The sequence below is a fragment of the Miniopterus schreibersii genome (genome assembly GCF_964146895.1).
Source record: "Miniopterus schreibersii genome assembly, chromosome: 1".
NCBI lineage: Eukaryota > Metazoa > Chordata > Mammalia > Chiroptera > Miniopteridae > Miniopterus > Miniopterus schreibersii.
The window spans coordinates 180544734-180567377 of NC_138101.1; the positions used below are offsets into that span (position 1 = coordinate 180544734).

Below are 22644 nucleotides of genomic sequence, written 5' to 3' on the forward strand. Positions count from 1 at the left end.
CAAGGATATTTTTTCCATTGCTTTTCAGAAAGAGTGGAAGGGGGGTGGGGGGGACACATTGATTGGTTGCCTCCCGCATGCACCCTGACTGGGGCCAGGAATTGAGCCTGCAACTGAGGTAGGTGCCCTTGGCTGGAATTGAACCCAGGACCCTTCAGCCCACGGGCCAACACTGTAACCACTGAGCAAACCGGCTAGGGCTTATGGATCATTTGAAATGGGGACTGGGGGTGGGGTACAGGCTCTTTCTGAGGGTTCGGTTTTCATTTGACCACATGCATTGTTATAGCAAAGTTAATTGCCTGTGTTTGCTTCCTGTGGAAATATTTCACAAGCTACCCTGTCAGCACAGGCCGAGCATTTGCACTTGTGTTTTGCTGATCCATTTGGCTTTTTTGAAAATTTGGGCCAAGACCAAATCTTCCATAAAGGTCTGTGGGCTGTGACCATAGCCCTCAGCTGTTTGCTGTGTTGTTCCAATATCACAGATTTAGCCTTGTGAGAGGAGAAAAAAGGAAAAATGGGCCATGATTTTTTTTTAAAGGACTCGGTTCTTTATGCCAGGGATTGAAATCTCTATTCTCAACTGTGGGCATCAGAGGACCTGCATTGCCACCCACTTGCTATGTGGTCTCAGGCAAGGACCTTCACCTTGTGCTTTAGTTTCTTCATCTGTAAAATGAGGATAGTGTCTTCTCTTCAACCTTCTAAGGATTTTTGAGAAATCAGATGAGCTAATAGCCCTGAAAATTCTATAATAAATAAAAAGTGCTGCATATGTGTACTCACAAAAGTTAATGGCTCTATCCCTAAGGTCTCATAATTCCAAGCTGGATCAGAAAAGTGTTGTCCCAAGAAGATGGCTGCTCTTAAAAGGAGCTCTTGGGGGAAATGCAGAAGAAGTCTATGGGAGCCACATTCGTGGGGCCCAGAGGGTCATCCTAAGGAATCTGAGCTTTTCACCCTGAAGAGAGTAGGAAAGCTTTGAAGGCTTCGAGCTAGAAGATGGTGAGTCAGATGGTGGCGGGCAGAGTGAGCTAGAGCCAAGAGACATCTGAATCTCAGGACATGTGATCTAAAGCTTTGCTGGCGGGTTTGGAGGACAGGCTGAAACAACCGGAAGCACTGAGAACCCAAGGCTTCCTCTTAGGGCATTCACCTCTTCCCAGAGCCTCCAAGGCTGCAGGAGGGAATGAGAGTCGGCTGGCTGGTGCAGGGGCTGCCTCACTTCAATTTTAAAAGTCTCAGAGTATCAGAGGATGTTCCAAGGACTGTGTCCCTGCGTCCATTCAAGTCGTCTCTCTCCCCATCCATCTATTTCATGAACGTCCATCCTCTCATTGAAGGTGGGAGACCTTGACCTGTGAGCTAGGAAGTTCTATACGGAGGGAAACTGCAAAGGAAATAGAAGGCACCATTAGGCAGAGCTTGTCTAAGAGCGCATCATTCTCTACAAACAAAACAAACCAGGCCTAAGAAAACACTAAGATTGGGTTGGATTGGGTTGGATTGGATTGGATTGGATTGGAAATCTGTTCATCGAATGGATTGACAGTTGAATGGGGTGGACCAGCCCAGCCCACTGGCTTTGTTCCCTACAGGTTCTCATGTAGGCTCCCTAGCTGTCCAAGCCCCACTATTTTCCTGACCTATAGTATCTGCTGAGATGCTCCACCCCTCCTCGCATCTGCAGCGTCTGAGCCTCCAGCACCTCTGGATATAAAAGTTCTTTGATGGGAGTAGACATTTGGTCTTGTCTTCTTTTCCATTTATACGTCCCTACAACACTAAAGTAATGCTCTGCACATGGTTGGGTTTTTAAAAAATGTCCTTGACAACTCAGCCCAGAGTTATAGCACTCTCAGCTGTACTTATCATTAAAAAAAGGAGTGGGGGGCAATTTGCCCCTTGGCTTTTCACTCTGAAAAATCTTGCCAACCAACCTTAGGGAGCATATACAGTAGGTGATTAATAAATACTGGTTAAATTAAATTTCTACAATATGCCAAGTCAGCAAAATTTGGAATACCCATATAAGGTATGGATGTTCTAGGCTCTGGGAATATATACAGATACAAAGGAGGGTCTCTTCCCTTAAGCAGACCTCAATCTAAGTTACCAAAACTCTACCTGGCCATCAGCTGTGCATGGAATGACCAAAGAGCAACCTCAAGGCCAAAATGAGGTCAGGATAACACAAGAGCTGAGAAATACACCCTCAAGTCTACACCCACCTCAAGCAGACAAGAAGCCTTTAGTCAGAAGTTTTTATTATTACCTAAACTTAGACATTTAAAGGCAAGTTGATTAAGGAACGCAAGGCTTCTAACATTTGCATTGTTTAAACACCAGAGCCCACTGGAGCATATGTTTATGTTCACGCTCAATGACTCAGAAGTCAAAGTCTTCTGGCCTGGCGAAAGCTCTGCATCTTTGCCCTGGTGGTGGAGGTGGTGGCATTGTGTGCCAGGATCACAAGACTGCACCAAGTTTCCTGATATTAATCCTCGATTGGAGGGCATTTCCTGGTAGACTTCCCACGCCAGACATATTTTAATAAAGAATGCCCTGGCTCTGCTCGCTCCAGGAGTTACTCATTTCATGCTGGGGGAGGTTTTATTTTGGAAAGATGAACCACAGAGGGTGGGATACATTTTGAAAAGAACAAATCAGTTGTTTGTGGTCAGGTTCTGTTTATTACCACACAGGCTAGGAGTTCCTGAAGAGAAGGCATCAGAGAGCTAAATTCCAAAATGTCTTTGTTGAGGCTTCAGGGCATAGATTTCTTACACCAAGCCCCATGGCCTTGAAGAGGAAACGGAAACACCTAAGTGAACGCCCCTGGTGTTTGGGTCCGTACAAGGCAATATGCAAAGCTGTCCTTGAAGCTACTCTTACCTAAGGATAGGGTTTCAACAGCATCAATATGCTGTGCCCTTTGGCCTGTTAAATTGAGCATGTTTATAGGGATGCTTTGCAGGGCAGAAGCAAATGATAATTTACTCTTACACTCTTTTCTGACTCGAATGCTGCATTACGTGGAAATGGGCCCCCATGTCCTCCTTAGAAGGACAGAGAAATCCAAATGGGGGCTTCTCATTTTAGACCCACATGATCCTAGGCTGGTCATCCAAAGCTGCATCCATGAGGAGAAGAAGCTGCTATCTTTGATTCAGCGGACGTGGTGTCTTTTTCTGTTGCTTCTTCTGCATTTACTAAGCAGGCACTGACTCGAGGTCCACATCCAGTCTTCACCTCTGTGCGGTCCCACCCTCTGTTCTCCCGCAGGACTCCTGTTGAAAAAGATGTTCATTTTTCCTTAGGCTTCAGCTAAGCATGCCTCGGGTCTAAAGACCTTTGGATTAAGACATTCAAGAGTCTCTTGAAAGATGAGATCTTCTGGGTAACTTTCTTTGATACAGACTTGCTGCTTATGACTTCCCAAGGGCCCCGGTGAGCCCTCGGAGCTTTGCCAGGTTGGGGCCTTCCTTCTGGTGTGAAAGACAAGTTGCACACAACCTGCGATGTGAGAAACCAAAGCCTGTTCAGGTCACCCTGGGTGACCTGTCCCTTACTGTCACTGACAAGTGGTAGTGAATGGTTCCCAAAAGGGAATGGTGAGCAGTGCCTGCATCTACTACTAGGATGGCTCAGATCAGGACTCGCGAGGAAGCCCTTAACATTTCTGCTGACCACACGATGAGGACTTTGTCTCAGCCATGCAACACTAACTCCCCTCGAACCCCCAACTCAAGGACAATGAAAAGCAACATGTCGCAAGGGAAGAGCGTGAGCTCTGGGGTCACACAGCTCTGGGTTCAAATTCTAGCTCTGTACTCGAGCAAGTCACTTAACCTTTGAAGAGTTTTTGTATCATCTGTAAAATGTGTTGGTTTAAACATAAGCACCGATTCAGAGCAAACAACAGCAGCAACTAAAATAACATAGCTGGGCCCTGCTCACCTTTCCTCCTTTCCCAGGAATCTTCGACTTTGGTCTCATCCCCAGGCCCTCTCTGGCAAGGACAGTCACACCAGGAAGGCCAGTGATGATTATTACCTTACGTGACTAGTGCTTTCACTTGTGTCTCCTTGCTTGATTAGGTGATAGACAGGGCTGGAAAAAGGCAGAGTCAGAACCTGAATCCAAGCCTTGAGCTGCCAGCCCAGCTCCCCTGGGACCACCCCACACAGCAGCCGCACATTCTGCCCCACAGCCCCATCGTTCTCCAAGGGACTGCAAGGGACCCAACAGTCTCCAGAGTCTGCATGTCGTTGCAGGGAGCTCGGGGACGGAGGGCAGAGACGAGGCTCATACACCTGCAAACGGAAAAATAGAACACTTGAAACGCACAGGAAGGGCTCTCGGCAGCTGCGCGAGCTGCGTGACACTCCAGCTGAGTGGCTTCCCGTCCCTGGAGGACCTTCTAAGCTGGGAAGTGAGATCTCGGCTGTTTCAGGAACCCACAGCAAAGAGGAGACAGAAGGGTGTTCTTAAGTAGTTCAGCTGCTCCCGCATGCCTAGGGCCCAAGGCCTCGGGCAATTGTCTGACTACTTTTCCAACGCTTGGGAGGGTCACTGTGTTTTGTCTAAAAATAAAGGCGATTTCCAAACGAGGCTGTCCCAGCAAAACATCAGCTTGCGGCAGGTGTGGTTTTGAGACAGCTCGCCCCCTCCAACTCCCACGTGTGCCGTGGACCCTACTGACTCCAGTTGCTTCTGCTTCCACCTTAGCCTCCCAGGCAGGCCAAGCTCCCCGTCCCAGGGCCTGGGCCAAGCCCAGGGAGGGAAAGGAGGGTGGAGAAGAGAGTCCCCTCTGGGAAATGTGTCCACGACGGTCTGTATGATATGACTAAGGGCTCTAGAGCATCAGATTCCCAATCTCCGGAGAACCATCCTCACCCTGCAGTGGGCACCTCCCCCTGCGTCAGGAAGGCAGCTATGGACCCTCGTAGTTCTGCTTGTTCATAGTCAGTTCAATCATCTCTTCTTTAGGAAGAGAGAGAGAAGGGGGGAGGCAGAAGGAGGGAGGGAGGGGAGAGAAAAAAGAACAGAGAGGAAGGGAAGGAAGGAGAGAGAAAGATAAGATGTGGGGGGTGAGCAAAGAAGAAAAGAGCAAACTTCTTTCTCTCTAGCCTCTCAGGAATTTTCATGGGGGGGCGGGGGGGAGCTGGTTTTACCAGTGGCTCTCTTGCTCTCTGCAGATTCTGGATATACATTTCCCTTTAAGACTGGTTGTCTGCAGAGCAGGGGAAACAAACCAGAACCCACCCTCCTCCCCCATAAATCAATAGAGGTCACTGCCAAGAGCTTTGTACACTTGCTGTCCCTGGCAGTGATAAACTCATTGCATTTGGGAACTGGCCAAAGACCCTGAGTCCTATCTTAATTCTCATTCCCAGAAAAACCTCCGCGCTCCATTCACCCACCCCCTGTTTACTGTCTTTGTGTTTCCAAGACAAAGCTGGCAAGGAGGAAGCAACAGAGTCCCATAACTGGGTACATCAAAGGCTCCGTTGCTTTGCTTGGGGGAGGAGAGGCGGGTGGAGGAGTCGTGGACCCGTAGACTGTGGGAAAGGAAGGTCCAGACCAGAGGGGCCCCGAAGTCACGGCTCTGCAAGGGGCACAGGAGATCGGCAGAGGTTCTCGATTCTGCTTTTCTCAGACCAAGCCTTGCATCTGCTGTTGTTGCTTTGGTGGTTGCTGCCTCATGGGGTGATTTGAGACGGCCCTAGTGATCGCCAAGAGCTAGCAACAGGATTGGCAGAGTAAGATCGCCTTGTGCAACCTACCTTCAACAGGTCATGTTCTCACTCCCTGCTTTCTTCCCACACCATCCCCACCTTGGTTCTGGCTTTGAACTTGGCCTTATGACCTGGGGAGGACAACAGCGGTTCCCAAACTGCTCCTCTGACCCACATCGACTCCCCCACCCCCAGAGTAGACCACCATTGTCTGCTGCTCCTTCTTCCTTGCCGCTGGAGGGTCCTTTCTGCTCTGATTGACCAAACTATACGGCAGCAAGACCACAGGCAGCCCCGCCCTCAATTCCCTATTCTGTCTGCTAAGATCTTCCTACCTTGATGAGGATCCCTCTGGTTGATAGACAACAGTTTCCCAACTCTGGCCCGGTAGGTCATCCCGTTCACACCCATTCACAGCACTCTCTACTTGCACTTCTTTGTAGCCTTTACCTCAAATATGCCCCCATATTTACAAAAGCAAGGTGTAACCCTACTAATGGGAATGGGCTCCTGCAAGGAGCCAAACAAAATTAAATAGTCGCTTGGGCCTGTTGACTTTGATAGTAGCAGTGGATGATCTTTGTGCATCTGTTGTGCCTAAGGGTATCTTTACTACAGCAGGGACCTCTTCTGTCTTTTCAGGCTGTAATCTCAATGCCCGACACAGGGCCTGGCTCCTACTACTAGCTGCTCAATAAATGATTGCTGGAATGTTTGTGTGATTAAGTGTTTAGGCATCTGCTTTATCCTGTTCTTTTTTAATTGATAAGTTTTCTTTCAATGGACTAGGCTTTTCCTGCCCATGATGAGGCTGGAGGAATTAGCTGGAATGGGAGTGGAATTTGTTGCCGAGGCCAGAAGGACTGGGCTAGGAGAGGCTTCCCTAGTCCTCTTGGGGTAACGGGGTATTTTGCGAGACATACCTGGGAATTTAGATTCCTCTGAGAAGCAAGAACAAGACGCAGAGACGTGTTGCCTTGGACAGGGATTTAGAGAGGGTCCAGGCATGACTGACAGCCCTCTCCAGATGATTCAGGAGCCACCTGGCTGTGTTGGCCACACAGTAGTGATGCCTGAGACAATAATAAGGAGACAGTGAGTCATTTTCACTCTGCTTTAACATTTGTACTTAAGATTTAAATGTTAGGACAATTTAAAGAGACAAAAAATGCAAACAAAGACCATCATGTCCCTCAGTCTGGGCTCCAAGACCAGGTTGGACCAAGATGCTCACATACGGACTTCCCTGGAGCTGAGCGTGATCCCCACTCTCCTTCCACACAGAGAGCAGGAATTGATCCCATCATAAACCAAAACAAGTATGGAGCCTGCAAACATTAAATTCAAACAAGCATCTCACTGAACCAAGAAACAATGTAAGTTCCACTAACATTTGACCTGTGTTGGATGTGATGCATAGATGAGAGGAAAACATATTGTTCCCTCAAGGAACTTAAAACTAGAGTGGGCCTGATCTTTGTCTGAAATGTGCAGAAAAACACTTAGTGAGGCGTGTTCTCACTAAATGCATTAAATCAGAACACATCTGGACTATCCAGGCAGGCTCAGATCCAAGCCACTGTTTAATTCCGCTGGCTCCTTGCACTGGGCCCATTCCTATGGGGAGGGTTGCACCTGCTTTTGTAACTATGAGGAAGAGTGAAACTGGTGCCCAGATAGCTCTGCATATAGTCCAACTGAAGGTGGGTGGAGAGGGATTCACCTGTGGCCAAGGGGACTCTTGCTTTCTGCATTCACTTTCTTTTGCAGTGGATAGGGAGAGGGTCTTGGAAAGCCCTTGTCATGCCTCAGCTTCCCCTGCGATGTGCCAGCAGTCTGGCCGGGTATCTCTGAAATGTTCCTATTTCCCACCCCTCCTCTGGGAAGAGTGTGAGAGGAAGAGGCGCTTAAGGACCAGTCCAGGGCTCAGCTGAGCCCCGTTTCCTCGCTGAACAGCTAGCTCTCCATTCTCCCGAGCACTAGGGCTCTGGTCCAGCTTCATAGGGTGAACTATGAGTGTGATCAGGGAAGACGCTCCCCTACCAGGCCAGCCTCTGCCTGACAATCCCCCCTGCCCTCCTCACAGGTCCTCTCGGGACAGCCAGGCTTTCCTGTACAGCTGAGCTATATTCCATTTCAACTGATAAATAACCCTTTTTCAATGGACAGACTCCCTCTTAATGAACCAGGCTTTCTCTGCCCTTAGTGAGGACAGCTTTTAGGAAGGGACCAGGAGGCTAGAGGGATTAGCTTGAAGTCAAGGGTGAAATTTGTTGCCAAGGCCAGAATGTAAACACCTCTCCGAGCACAGGAGAAGAGAAGGCACCAGGCCACAGCATCTGCCCTCCTGGATGTGAGCCTTGGGCCTGGCATATTTGCCCACGTACCCTGTGATCTGTTTCCAAGGACACCCTTCCAGGATGAGATGGTGGCCTTGACGTAAACAACTGACCCAATTGTATAGTTGCATGTGGAGGTGTGTGTTTTTTTAATTAAACTTTCTATTTTGAGATGCTTCTCAATTCACACGCAGTTGAATGAAATAATGCAGAGATATATCATTTATCCAGTTTCCCCTAAAGGTAACATATGCAGAACTATAGTACAATGTCATAACCATGATATCAACATTGCTACATCCACTGAGTTTATCAGATTTTCTGGTTTTACTGGTACTCGTGTGTAGTGTGTGTGTGTGTTTAGCTCTGTACAACTTGATCACGTGTGTAAGATGTGCCGAGACACAGAGCTAATTTATCGCCGTAAGAATCCTTCTATTGTCTTTTTAACCACACCTCCCTCCCCGGCTCTTCCCCTCTCCCATCCCTAACCTCTGGCAACCACTAATCTGTTCTCTGTTTCTATAATTTGTGATTTCAAGAATGTTATGTCAGTGAAATCTACAGCACATAGCCTTCTGGGGCTTTTTCACTCATTGTAATTCCCTGAGGTTTATCCACTTGGTTGGGTGCGTCAGTAGTCTTTCCCTTCTCATTGCTCTGCCCATGGTTTAATCACTGAGCAATACTGCGCCTTAACATGGCACCAAGGACATGATCCTCAAAGGTCTTTAATTCTGAGATAAGATATTCTTTGTTCGGTGTTTCTGAGTAGGACAAAAACATAGAACAAGCACGGTGCAGGTTTTCCTAAGCACACACAAGCTTACCTCGGCTCCTTGTTTCTTCCTAAATTGGTGGGCTGGTTGGGTGGTAATTCCCTGTAGCCTCAGTTGACAGTTCCTTCTGTGTCTTCGCCTCCTTCCTTCCCAGGAGCACATCTACAAGCTGATGAAGAGTGACAGCTACGCCCGCTTCCTCCGGTCAAACGCTTACCAGGACTTGCTGCTGGCCAAGAAGAAGGTATCTTTGGAAAGGGCAGGCTTGCCTTTCTTAGCCTTGCCTGCTGCTTGCCGCTGGTGTGAAATGAGAATATCATCCCTTGGGTTTTATTTACTTTCTCTTTTCTCCTTTCCCTTCCCTATCTGCTCCTACTCCACTGGAAGACAGTTAGGATTGTCACAGCCCCCAAGGTCCATGGTGTGGCATCCTGTCTCCATGTGCTCATTACCCCATCTGCATGTTCTGCCCACAACAGGGAGTGTGACCAAATACTAAGGCCACAGTGGCTCAGGACAGAAGTACCAGGCTGGCAGTGACACCAGTGAGTCCCTTCGGAAACCAGGGAGGGCCCCTCACTACTAAGTCCAGCCCACATCCCACAGAGGGTCCCTCCATGACCAGCTCAGAGATGATGGTGAGGCAAGGACTGAGGCAGCCACCTCATTGGAGAGAAGACCTTATGGGTTTCCAGGGGGCCATCTGGCACCTGATGTCACTGCTGGGATTGTTTCCTCCTTGACACCCCCTTCCTCTCCCTCACCCACCCACAGTGTTTGTGGTTCCTTTTAACCAAGAAGTAGCCGTATCCTAGCTCCTCTGTCCCCCACTTAGAATGATGTCATGGTTCCCGGCAGCCCCTGACACCTGGATTTGGGGGCCTAGAGACCCTCAGTGTACAGGCGGTGAGGGGTGACCAAAGCAAGGATGAGCTCAGTTGGGTTCTGGGAGGAGGGAAGGGAGAGCCGAGAGGGGCATGGGGTCCAGGAAAGAGGAAGCACGAGAGACGGTTAGTGATTCCAGTCTGCCTGCAAGCCCTCCGCACTTTTCGGCTCTGATCCAAGGCCTGCGTGTGGTTAAGTGTGTCCCTCCTGGCACCAAATTCCACGACTTCTGTGCCCTGCCACTTAAGGAACGAACATAAGCACCTTCATCCTTTCTTCCCTGCTCCCAGCCATCCAAGCCCAGGCCCTAGGCATGTGATTACCCACTGGGGCTGCCTCAGCCACGCAGTCCCTGTCTCTCTGTGTATTTCGGCCTCCTGTGCCAGGATCCTGTCTGCGTATCTGGTTGGTACCAAATAACTCCAGTCTCGACTAGCATTTAGGGAATCTGCTCTCCGCCCTTAGGGAGCCCTGAGGACATCCCTGATAGTCTGAGGAACAGTAAGGGACTTCTGGAATATCCAGATGGTCAGAAACCCAGCTTTCTCGGTTGCCTGCACCCCTTTTCATCAGGTGTCCTTCATCAGGTGTCACTACTATAATGGAAATGTGAATCTTGGCCTCTTGCCAGTTCCCTTGCAAGAGGAGGGAAGTGGCAGGGCTCTGACAGAGGGGGCTGATACCCCACAAATATCTCTGATGCCCATTTTTTCAAGGAAGGTTATGGAGACTTTTGCTATCTCCAGCCCAAATCTCATGCGAGAATGTCAGAGTAAGTGTTTCTTATATCTTGTGTCTCAAGACTCTGAAATCCTGAGGCTCTAGCAGTCTGAGCAGTCCGGGCTTATCTGTACACCCAGAAGCAGCCAGAGGCCATTCAGTCTCCTTGGGGGCTTGAGCAGGTCCTCCCATAAGAGGAAAAGTTCTCAGAGGAGGTCACTTGAATGAGAAAGGAACCCATGGCCTCCCTGTGAAATGTTACAAATGAAATTCATTAGAAGTATCCTCCCAGCCCCCAAATTAAGGGACATTCTTGTGGCAGAAAATCCTTGCAGATACGGACACCCTTTCCATAGCCAGGGGTTAACTGTTTCCATAAAAAGTGACAAAACCTATTTTCTCCCCATTTCCCCTGAGAGTCTCCAGTTGTGGACTGGATTTGTAACTTGGCACTTTCAGGTAGGCCTTGAGTATCTTCTGATTTCAGGGATGGGCTTGCCATGGGATATAAATTTCCAGGTCATAAAAGGTATGTGAGAGTCACACCTCCTGCTAAGAGAGGGGATATGAATGGGCCTCACTTTTCTGCTGAGAAAGGTCTGGAGACACAGCCTTCTGGTCCTTCATCTCTGACTCACCTTCTACGCTAGTACAGAAGATGGGGTTAGTCACTTTGACATGCCAGGTTTCCAAGAGCCAGTGAGCTGGGTTTTGATGGCTCCTCCAGGACAGTTAAGTACCAGTAACTGATTTTTCCAGGCCCACTTGGAGGGGGCTGTGTGAGACAGAGGAACCCCATTGAGCCAGACCAATGGCTCCCCTCTACAAGCAGCAACTCAGTCGCCAGAGCTCAGGAATGATAGGCACAGAATGCTGACTGCAGGGCCTGGGCCCACCTGACTTGAGCCAAATGTATGCCACCCGGGCCGCCCACTGTACTGAAGCTGAGTTCTGCCATCCCCAGAGCGGAGACTTGGTGTGGTAGTCAGGACCAGGCGTGATCCTTTGGTCCCTTGTGCCAGGAGAGAGACCAGCCTGGCTCTGTAGTGCTGGGTCTTTTATGTCATGCTTTCCTTCTGCAATGTCCTGTGTGTCTTCAGGCAGCCAGTGAGGGGACAGGGGCATCACTGCCAAGGGAGCCCTCTGACCTGTCCACACGGACAGGTGGCAACTCTTGGCCTGTCCCCTTTGCTCCCGGCACATTCTGCACACCCAAAGACACCTGGCTGCTTCTTCTGCTCCTTAATTTCCGTTATTTGCTGAGTGCACGTGTGTGTGTGTGTGTGTGTGTCCATGTGAGTGTATATTCTCTCCCGATTTCCCGGCCTCAGGGCCCTGGGACAGAACTCTAGGATAAACTAGCAGATCTTTGGAGTATAATTCTCTCCCCAAACCCCTTGAGCAAGCAGAAAACTTGGGGAGAGAGTCAGCTGCATACCACACCCCTCCTCCTCTGATAGTAGTGCACTGCCAGCCCTTGGGAGTGTTCAGGGCTTTACCTCTCCTGTCCCTGTTGGGGGCCCTCAGCTAAGAGTTTCCCAGAGAGGTTCCTGAGCCTCCTACAGCCTGCCTGGGTAAACCGTGGAAGGGGTCACCTGCCTGGGTACTGAGAGAGCATTTTCTCTCCACAACACTCCTCTGAAGGCCAAGACCCTTTGCAAAAGACATTGGCAGACCCTCCTTAGTCTAAGGACACAGAATGAGAGTCATTAGGGGGTCACTAGGGAGTCACTGAAGTTAGCGAATTTTCTAGCTGCATCTGAGCGAGAAAATCTCAGAGAAAATCGTAACCCAGACCCTCAGCCACTTCTTAATGTCCCATCAGCACTCCCTACAGACCCTGGGGGCCCTGAGAGCTAATCTGTCCTGCACCCCCACTCAGGGCCCCCAGATGGCTGCCTGTGGGCTCAGGGATACAACCAGCAGGGGCTCCTGCACATGGGCCGTGCCAGGGGAAAGCAGTGAGCAGGCAGCTCCGACCGACCGCTGACTGGGGGCCCCGCAGAGCAGCGTGGCTCCTACTGAGCCCTGAGGAGGATTAGTGAACCCTGGCGAGGCACGCACCCCTCCCCTCACTCTCCAGGGAGCAGCACCACCTCCTGTGGGCTCCCGGTTCCTGACTCCCCCTCTGACCCTCGCATACAGCGCTGGCTGCTTCTCTTTTCCCGTTTCTGCGCCCCGTTCTGCTTTTTTGTCCATTAGCTGCCGCTGTGCTGTTTGGAATCCACGTGTAAGCTGAAGATTTTTTTTTCTGTATTTTTCTCCCTACCTTTTTTTTGTTTGTTTGTTTGTTTTTCCTAAAGCCAGAAAGTGAGCAAGGTCGTAGAACTTCCTTAGAAAAGTTCACTCGCAGCGTGGTAAGTTCAGCTGGTTTCATTCCCTCGCGTCCCTTTGGTTTTCTCAGTTCTTTTATGTCGTCCTTTCCCTCGGGATGGGAGGGAGCCCAGTGCTTTCCCCCTCAACACACCCCTTTTTTTTTGCAAGTGTCTGCAGCTTCACTTCCAGGGATGGATTTGCAAAAGACCGAGAGGCTGCCTCTGCAGAAGGTGCACCGCCAGCCTCCAGCTGCGCCTTTGACCTTCGGCAGGGCTCTGAGGAGGAAGGACCCGCCCGCAGCCCTGGGGGCTGTGCGGTTTGTGCATCTTCTGCAGCAGCCCAGGGAGAAGGCCATCGAAATCTCTCATGAAATAAATTGGCTCAGAAGCGTAGCTCAGCTAAAAAAAAAAAATTCCAAATTTCCCTCGGTGAACTCTGGCAGTCACATGGGAACGGGTTGCAAGCCAGTGCTGCTGTGTAGGCAGCTTTCGCGTGTGCAGGAGGTGGCCGTGCTGCATGGGTTCTGGCGATGTGGTCTAGCCTGGCGTGTGTTAGTGGCATCTGCATGAGTGTCAGCCTCATCTGCATAGTGTGACAGGCTGAGGAGGGCAGGTAGCTCTGGGGTGGAGGGGGAAGCAGGGCCCTGCACTGTCCTTGTGCTCCCAGGGGCAAGGCCTTGAGGGAGTCAGGAGGGGCTGCAGGTCCACTGTCCCTGTAGGAAAGTGGCCCTACCCCATGCACACTCAGTTTAGATGGGGTGGAGATCGGCACAGTGGCACATAGGAGACCCCGTGGTAACAGGTGAGAGTGCTGAGTGAATAGGTCTCCCCTGTGGTGGGAGATTCAGTTTTATGGTCTATAGAGCAGCACAGACCCATTTCCCCTTTCCATACCATTCTCTGCAAGCTTTGAGCATAGGGCCTGGTGCACAGGAAGTATTCAGTCCCACTCATTCGCTTACTTGCCATTCACTTACAAGCTATTAGTCATGGGCCCCAGCCTGCACTGTTCACATCAAACCGGAGGGAACCAATGTGGGAGCTGGGCAGCAGGGGTCCCACAGATGGAACTGGCCACACATCTCTTCCTAAGGGTAGAAACCCACTGAGGCCAACTTGCCTTTTCCCACTCTGTTGAAGAAGAAAGTCCTTGTAAAACCTGAGTACTGTGTGATTGGTATCTTTATTTCATCCCTATAAACATAAACTCTACAAAATCTGGCTTGAAAGCCACCTAGTTGTTTACCTACCATAGCTAGATGCATTTTAACTGAATTTAAACATTATTTTGAACTTGCTAGATGTAGGCATCATAGTGGCCCAAGTAGGTGGCAATTAAAATATGGGTGCTCGTCTTTTCTCTTCTTTGGTCTTTCCTCCTGAGAAGTCAGAACGTGTTGGTCCCCAGTCTGTCCTTATGGCTGGCTTGCCATGGCCATGTGGCTTCACACCACAAGAAGGTGCCACAGGCTGTCAAAGGCAAGGCCTATGGGAGGTCCTCCATTCCCAATGGACTGATGAAAGTGTAGGAACCCATTCCTGTCTGTCTCTTTTGAGGCCTGGATGTGTGGCTGGAGGATGTTTAGGGATTTTGTTGACAAGCCCAGAGTGTACTGTGAGGCAACTTGGACTGTTGGAGATTAGAAAGCAGAGCTCCCACAGCCCTATGGAGGCCCTTCAGGTTGATGCCTGAGCGAAGGGTGTGAGAGAGGAAGACCGGCATTGAGACGAGACATCCAAACATCTCTGAGCTGCTCTTCATGAGAAGTGGGTATCAGGCAAAGCCAAAATGTCGATGAAGCTCTGTGAAGAGCATTTATTGATGTCCCTTCATCCCAGAAGTGGTGTCGGTTCAGTGGTCCTCCAAGGTCTGTTAGCAAAGCGTTTGGAATGAGAAAGCACCAGACACCTTCCTGACGCCTGAAGTGTGCATGTGGGAGAATTTACAGAGATGTTTTCAGGGCCAGCTGAAGAAGAATCTCCCACACTCCTGAAATTTTTAGCATCTGTATGATAAAAGGCCCAAACTTCAAAAAAAAAAATCCTAAATTTCCTGCTATTCTTTTATGAAGACTCTAGTGAGTGGTGCGTTCTGATCTTTTAGTTCCAGTGGTGGAAATGGGGATGGATTTGCGCTGACTCCTCCGTGCTCCTTGTGCTCTTGGGATGACCACATCCCCACAAGAGGTGCTGAGTTGGAGGTAATGGCCCATGGCTGTAGAACAGTGGCAGCTCCCAGGGTATTTGGGGCTGGATCCCAAGAACGTGGTCTCAGCCTAGGATTCTAATCAAATGGAATTAACCAACCATCCAATATGTCTTGCAACTTGATAGCCATTTTCTAGATATAATATACATAAAGTGCTTGATTTCTATAAAGAAGGTCTACACGAGTATTTCTTCTGCTACATACTGTGACATATAAAAGCCAGTGAACGTCTAGCTCAGTAGCATTGGCATGGTGCTGGGACAGATGTGTAGAAAGACCATCCATGTCGTGGGGCTAATAATGGAAAAATGGGGAGTGAAGCTGGGCAGCTCTTGGATCAAGGACGTGAGACCAGCTGCTATTTAGGACTAACTGGTGGAAAGAAATGTTGATCTGGGTGTTTGGTTAGCTCAGCCGGCTAGCTTCTTATCAAGACTGACTCTGAATCCAAAATTTCTCCCATGCCAGTGTCCTTTCTTTTCTTGGTAAAGTAGCAACATCTGGAGAAAGCAAGTTCTTTCCAAGTCTCAAGTGTGTCATGAACAGAGGGATTACCCTGTTGAAGGTGGCAGTGCCCCCTATTTCATGAGATCCTGGAGAGTTAATGCAGTGCATGGGCACTGCTAGGGCCATGCTCGTTTGGGTGCAGAAGGGGCCTTGCAACCCCCCAAAGAGGCAGTGCTGGGTGAGCTTCTCTTTCCAATAGAAGTTCCCTTCTGATTCACCCAGATCTTGAACATACAAAGCAAATGTCTGGGAATATGTGGTGCCAAGCATTATGTCGTTTGGCAGACTGGAACCACCAGGCCTGCGTGAAGCCCTGTGTATGCTACAGGGAAGGCCCAGGTTCAGAATCAAACATAACTGAAAGTTAAGACATGGCACAACTAGCCTCTACTGCAGTTATCAAAACCAAAAAACAGGACTCCCTGTGCTGGGCGCAGCCCCGCAGGTGTGCAGCTGGCTAAGCAAAGCCCAGGCTGGATTTCAGCTCCTATTAACCCTCAGCTGCCCTCATGCAGTGAGCAACACACCATGGTGGTCCTGGCCCGAGGAACCCCATTCTCAGGAAGAGCAGTAACACAAAGCAGCTTCTCAAAGGGGGCCCCAGACACAGCCTCCAGTCAAACGAATGGAGCCTGTCTCTCCCGGGCCCTGTCTGCTGGGAAGGTTCCTCTTGGGGCAGCTGTAAAACATGAGAGCCGTAGTCGGAAACATCTGGCCCACCACTGTGGGTTCCCTCTGCATCACCTGCCACCTCCTATTTGGGTTCTTTGGTGGGAAATCCCAGGCACTGACTGGGGGAGGGGGAAGGTTCTCAAACTAAAGACCACTTCCTGTGGCTCAGCCCCCACCAGCCTGCCATTCCCAGCCGTCTTCCTGAGCCTGCGGTTGACCAGCGAGGGTGTGGGGGTGCCAGAGCTGCAAGGCTCACCCTCCCCGTTATCTCTTGGGCATGCTCATCACTTCAGGGTCCACTGCAGAGTGGGGAGGGCCTCACCAGGAGGTGACTCTGACAGAGAGGACCAGGGGACACATGGGAGGAGGCGAGACGAAGCAAAGGGCTTTTTAGCCAAGACTCAACAGCAGCAACTGGATTGTCCTTTTGGGATGGTGGCCGAAGTCATCCAGTGAGAACTCCAACCTGGAGAGGAGAAGCTCCTTGTGTACAGTTCCATGGAGTGATAGTGCTTAAATTAGGAGAAGTGGCAGCTCCAAGTGACACTGGCATTGGATTCCCTGGACACCTTTGCCTGGGAACTCAGTCAAATCCTCAGCTGCTCTCTTGAAAGCCTCATCAGCTGCAGCCCTGGGCTCCAAAGATGGGAAATGGGGTTGCTGGTGCCTAAGCCAGCCACCCAGGAGGCCACAGAGGAGAGCAGAGATGAGAACCAGGGCCAAGTGTGCGTCCCCCCCTAAGAGAACATCACAGCTAAGCTTTGTCAAGGTGCTCCTTGGAATTGAAACAGCAAGGCTGAAGGAGCCTTGGCATGTGCCCACTGGCATCTCTGCAATAGGCATTTCTGTCCTGTCTGCCAAGGAATGCAGCAGGAATGTCAGATGGAGACCAGGAAGCTCTGGGAGCCAACTGTCACCCACCCTCCCCCCTCCCCCTCCCCCAGCTACCCTCCCTCTCCCTCTCCTCTTTCCCCAGCTAAAAGCCAAAGAACACTAATGAGAGCTAAAAACTCAACAGCTCATCCCCTCCCCACCCCCTTTCAGGTAGCTCTGCAAGAAGAAACCCTTGCTCCAGGCCCAGGTGCTGAACCAGAAGTGGATGACTGAGGTCCCTGGCAGGCAAGACAAGAGGGCAGATGTCCAGGGTGTTGAGCCAACTGCATTAGCAGCACCTTCCCAGAGGAGGTTGCTTTCCCCTCCCCCTCAGCCAATCACGGGGAACAGCATGTACTGGGGTGGAATAAGTTCTCAGATACCTAGACCCAGCAGAGCCTCCAGAGGGCTTTGACCTCAGTTGAAAAAATACTTTCCAGCCTTCAGCAAGGGACCATTGGCTAAAAATTTTTCCACAGGGTTGGTTTTGATTGCAAACAGTCCTTGGGCCCCTCTGAGACCACTGGATCACAGACTAGACTGCCAGCATCTCCCATATCAGAGACCAGAGATCCAGAGATAGTGAAACCCCGGCCTGCCTAGAGATGGGGGTGGACATCCGTAGCAGTATTTGGGAGGGAAAGCGTGAAAATCTTCCCTTTGGGGGCAGTGAGGACTTCTCCTGGGACTCTGTGAAACTCCTCAGCAGCCCGCATGCTGAGTGGCTCCTGTTTCCAGCCTTAACCTGCTAGCTTTGTGGCCTCAGGCAAATCACGGGCCCTCTCTGAGCATTGGTTTTTCCTCCGTTGTACATTGGCTTGGACTTGATAATCTGTATGGACTTTTCAGCTGGGAATATCCACAGGTCTGTGCTTCTTTCCATCCTGAGATTTCTGAGCTGTGCTAATCACGCTCAGAATAAGAGAAGAGCTGCCTGCCTGCCTGGGAAGTGGCTGCCAGTCTTTGAGGCCAGGAAATAAGCCACGGAGAGAACTGAGTTGGGTGGGTAGTTAACATTTTTCACCCAGGATTGGAGGATAAAGCGCTAGAACTGAGTGCCGCAGGCTGCCTAAGCCACAGGCTGGCTCCCTGCACTGCTCAGGGCTCCCTTGCACACTGTGACCCCGGGAGGGCGACTGCCAGTTCTGCAGTCCCCTTTCTTCTGGGATGGACACCCACCTGGTCTGTCTGGGCGTGAGGAGTGAGGTCAGCTGGGCAGAGGAGTGGGCCCCAGTGTGGGCGCTGTCACCTCGCTGTGTGTTGTGGGGCATGGCAAGGAATGAAATGTGAGCATTTGGGGACCTCAGCTTCACTCTGCTGCTCACCTGCCACCACACTTTCCGAGTCCCTGGAGATCTCTGGGCCAGCTTGTCACTGTCCTCTCCTAGAACAGGGCAAAACAAGGTCAGAGAGCCCCTGTAATCCTGCTCACGATCGGTAGTAGGTTAAGTCTCCCCTGGCCTCTACTCTCCCTCTCCATCTTGGCTACAAGTAAAGCTTGAAAAAGCATATTTAATATTATAATTTTGTAGCTGAAAAATGAAAATGTCTATTTTTTATAAACAAACCATAAAATGTAGGACAACCGAATCAGCTTGGCGGGTGGATACAGAGAAGACAAATCAATGGAGTGCCTCAACGTGGTGGGAGATGGAGGCTCTTTCTGAAACTCTGGGAGGAGTGAGACTTACTATCAAAAAGGATCAGAGATTGTCATTTTTGAGTAACTCAGCCCTAGGCCCTGCCACTGTCTGGGTACAAGGACTGATGTCCTCTACTCCCACCCCCAGCCCCCACCAGCTGTTGCAGTTGATGGTTCAACCTGTCAACCAAACGCAGCCAAAAGCGCCCTCCCCATGGAGTGCCACTTAGAGAAAAAACAGAGTGTAACACAACCACCACACACACACACACACACACACACACACACACACACACACACGTGGGGACACTTGGGGAGAGCAAGGCCCTGCAGGCCGCTCCCCTCCTCCTCTCCCCACCCAGCCCCTCCCGCCTTCCCTGACCCCCGTGTGCGAGCAGCCAAGTGCAAATCCAAGTCCTCTGAGGCAGAAAGGCACAGCTGTGTGTTTACAGCCGCTGATTCGGATCCAATCGCGTCCCCTGCCAGTCTCCGCAAGGCAGGCTGGGGGCACACTGTGTGTACGTGCCAGGCGGGGATCTATTTTGGGAGGTGACCTGCAGCCCTTCGCCATAGCAGAGCCTTCCTCCCCTCCCCCACCCAGGAAAGGCATCCTTCTGGAAGGAGCTCTCACTTTAGAAGTGGCTCACGGGGTTGTGGGATTTCAGCTCGTTCCTTGTCACTGGTCCAGTCAGACTTCTGACAGCTCCAGGCTCCCATCTGTCCAGTGAGAAGACAGAGTGAAGGGGACTGCAGGGCCCTCAGCCGGGTGGACAGCGGGACGTGCAGACCACTCGGGGACAGGACACCCGCTTCCTGCCGGGGGAGCAGGGGCACCACCTGGGAGGCAGGAGAGAGAAACCGCCGGCGTTAGTCGGGCTTTGGAACAGCAGGAGCCTAGGGAGGGGACGAAGCTGCCAAAGCCAAGGTCAGGGAGAGGAGGCCCAGTCCTGCCTGTGTCCAACTGGAGAGTTGGACGTCAGAGAGCTCAAGGTCTGAGCACTTCCAAGGCTGGGAAGTGAGGCCGCACGGCATCCCCCACAAAAGGGACTCCTGGTGACCTAACAAGGCACCTTCCCCCTTTTTAGGCAGGGAATGAGTATCTTTGGTGTAATGAAGTTTGGGAAGCATGACATTCTGGAAGGAGGGCGGGATGCAAATCCTTACGTAGGAACAGCCTGTGGAACGTTGCTATAAAGCGCAATAGTAAATGGGACAAAAAGAGCGCAGAGCAGCGGGATTTTCAGTTTAGGGATGTTCCCGAAGGCCAATGAGAGAAGGACCCTTGGGTGCTTGTTCAGCCGTTCCCGAGTAGATGGGAAGGTGGACAGGCCTGGGAGTGTGTAGCCACCCAGCAGTGGCAGGGGCAAACGGCAGCGGTTCTTCCATGGGCCCAAGTCACCATCAAACCATTTTTGGCCTGAGCAAGGGCACCACAGCCCCAAAAAGGGTGGGCCTCGCCACTGTAATATTTGGCAGGAAGTACCACACCCTCCCATCAGCCTGGCCTCCTATGGAAGGGTGACTATCACAACTGCATCCTCTGCTCCAGAGAATATTTATTTGTGACCTGATATTAGCCCAATAAGGTTGAAAATAATGTCCATTTCTACCCCTCTCCCTCTCACCTTTACTCCCTCAATGTTTGCCCATAATTAGGTAAAGCAATATGTATCTAACAGTGTCTTAATGGCTGGTAAGAGGGCAAATCCATAGATCTATGTCAACAGAAAAGACAATTTCTGGTTGTGGCCACAGGGTCCAGCCACAGCCCTGTCCTATCCGACGTCTTTTTTGATGAGTTGGGTGAGGAAACAAACATGCCGATGGTATTCAAAGACCCAGGCCTGCAAGGTATTGCTCAGTTGGTACATAATGAAATTATATTTGAAAAGTATCTCCTTCAGGTGGGATGATGGGTCAGAAACAACTAGATAAAATTTAACCAGATAAAATTTATGTTAAAAAAGAATTCAGCCTCACAACTACAGAATGGCATTTGAATTTTTCACCGAAATGCAAGGAAAAAAGAAGATTCTGGGGTTGTAGTTGACTATAAGCAAAAGCAGGATGCAACCCCCCCTTTTTTAAAGCAACTTTAGGCTGCAGTGACAAATGTGACATGGTCAGAAGACAGAAGCATTTCGCTGTTTTCTGTGCTGTCCAGACTGTGTTGAGTCTTGGTTTTAAGCCCTCACATTTCATCGGGAGCTTTTACAATCTAGAGAAGTTCAGAAGGAATAACTGGGCATCTGGAGGCCGTGTCAGCTGAGAGTGGAGTAGATAAAGATGTTTAGCCCCTAAGGAGACTCAATAACCATCATGAGATATACTTGTTTGTCTTCCACAGTGAGTGGACATTTCTGGATTGTTCCAGACAAAGCTAGAACAAATGGGGAGAAGCTATGGGGCGGGTCACTCTACTGAAGCACAGTCTAACCATAGCAACTTCCCTGCCGCGGAACATGTCACCTCAAGGAACGATGAGCTCCCTGGAAATGCTCAGGAGCTGAATGACCAAGGATATTGTAGAGCAGGTTTCTGCGTTGGATTCCATCATCTCTTCCAAGTGGAATCCTCTGATGCATTAAGTATCCGGTAAATGGATCCCGCTGCACTTTATTCTGTGGTTTATAAATAAGCTGTGGACAAGAAGAACGGATCCTGTGGAGGGAGTTTGCTGAGACTGCCTTGAGGGTGAAAAAGCCAGATGACACTCAAAGCTAGGGAAACTGTAGAGTGAAATTACTGCCCTTCCCATGTCATCCTTGCCTTTTGGAGGTTTTTATTTGGGCGGGGCTGGGGAGGGGGTTAAGCCAATTGCTGCTGCTGCTGCTGCTGCAGCTGAGCCCCAACAACAGGGCCCTCCCCCTGAGCGCCTAAAGGGAGGTCAGTGAGCAGGGGCACAGGCGCCCGCTGGCACGGGGAGGCTGAGCGGCTGCAGTGCGGGCAGGCCAAGCCCAGCTGGGGTGGGCATGTGCGGAGGGCACCTGGCTCTGCGCGGGGGAAAGCCTGGCCTGTCATTCCTATCCGGGAAAGGTGTTTTGTTGAAAGCAGAAGAGATGACAAAGCCAGTTGCAGATTTCAGGTGGGCAGTTGCCACTGAAAGCATCTCTGCCCTGCCAGGAGCAGAACATGCCCCCCGAGGCCTCAGACTGAGGAGAAACTGCCCTCCCAGGGACACTCCTCCTGGGCCCTGCCTTGAGGACTCCGCTTCAGCCCAATTCAGGGGGAGGGAGGGGCTCTCATGTCACATGCTCTTTCTAGCTGTTCCGAAGGCCAACCCCATTGAAAAGACTCTCTCTCCTCTCTCCTGGGCTTCACCAGGGCTGCTTTCAACTCATCATGGGATTGTCTAATTATGGTGATCATAGCTTATGGCTTTTTCCTCTCCTCATCTTTTGCTTTCAAATTCTTTGAGGCCTCTCATTAAACATGGTGATCTGGGTAAAGTCAGTAAAGTTTTAATAAGATATTTTTGAAAGCTAAAGAAAACTCAGTCGATTATTACTATATTCTCTCAAACACTCCTTCAAAACTGTCAGGCCCTATTGGTGCCTGGAGAGAAGAGGTGGGGGAGAAAGGTATGGGAATCCAGGGGACAGCCATACTTCTTCGCAGGGTCGGGGAACCTTCTTTCCCCCTCTCCTGGCCTTTTCTTATTTGTACCAAGAGCAGGGTGCAGCTGGACCCCATGCCAATTGGAGCATCAAGCAGGGATCCAGGCTTGGCCTTTCCATCATTGCAGGTGAAGTTTGAAATGGAGATGAAGCAGCCAATGAAAACCTCAACCCAACCTTGTAACCTGCAGCAAACCCAGCGGGGAAATTCTGATGGGTTCTCGCTCCTGGATGACACTGGAAGGTTCCACACAGGGCATCCATAATTCTAAATGTGGAAAGAAGTCAATCATTAGCCTCTGTGAGTGATCACTGTCCGGAGGTCATAGCTGCATGGAGGTT

At 50.6% G+C, this 22644-nt stretch overlaps 1 protein-coding gene across 5 annotated transcripts in view; it reads left to right on the forward strand.

Moving 5' to 3' along the window:
* The window catches only part of RGS6 (regulator of G protein signaling 6), a 392085-nt gene that overhangs the window by 354939 nt on the left and 14502 nt on the right, over positions 1-22644 (forward strand). For 3 of the 5 annotated variants that reach the window (XM_081117675.1, XM_081117674.1, XM_081117678.1), the window contains exons 16-17: positions 9017-9106; positions 12771-12824. In XM_081117675.1, coding sequence (XP_080973801.1) covers positions 9017-9106; positions 12771-12824 — 144 coding nt within the window. The remainder of the gene's footprint in view (positions 1-9016; positions 9107-12770; positions 12825-22644) is intronic. The other 2 variants (XM_081117677.1, XM_081117676.1) reach the window with 1 other exon arrangement.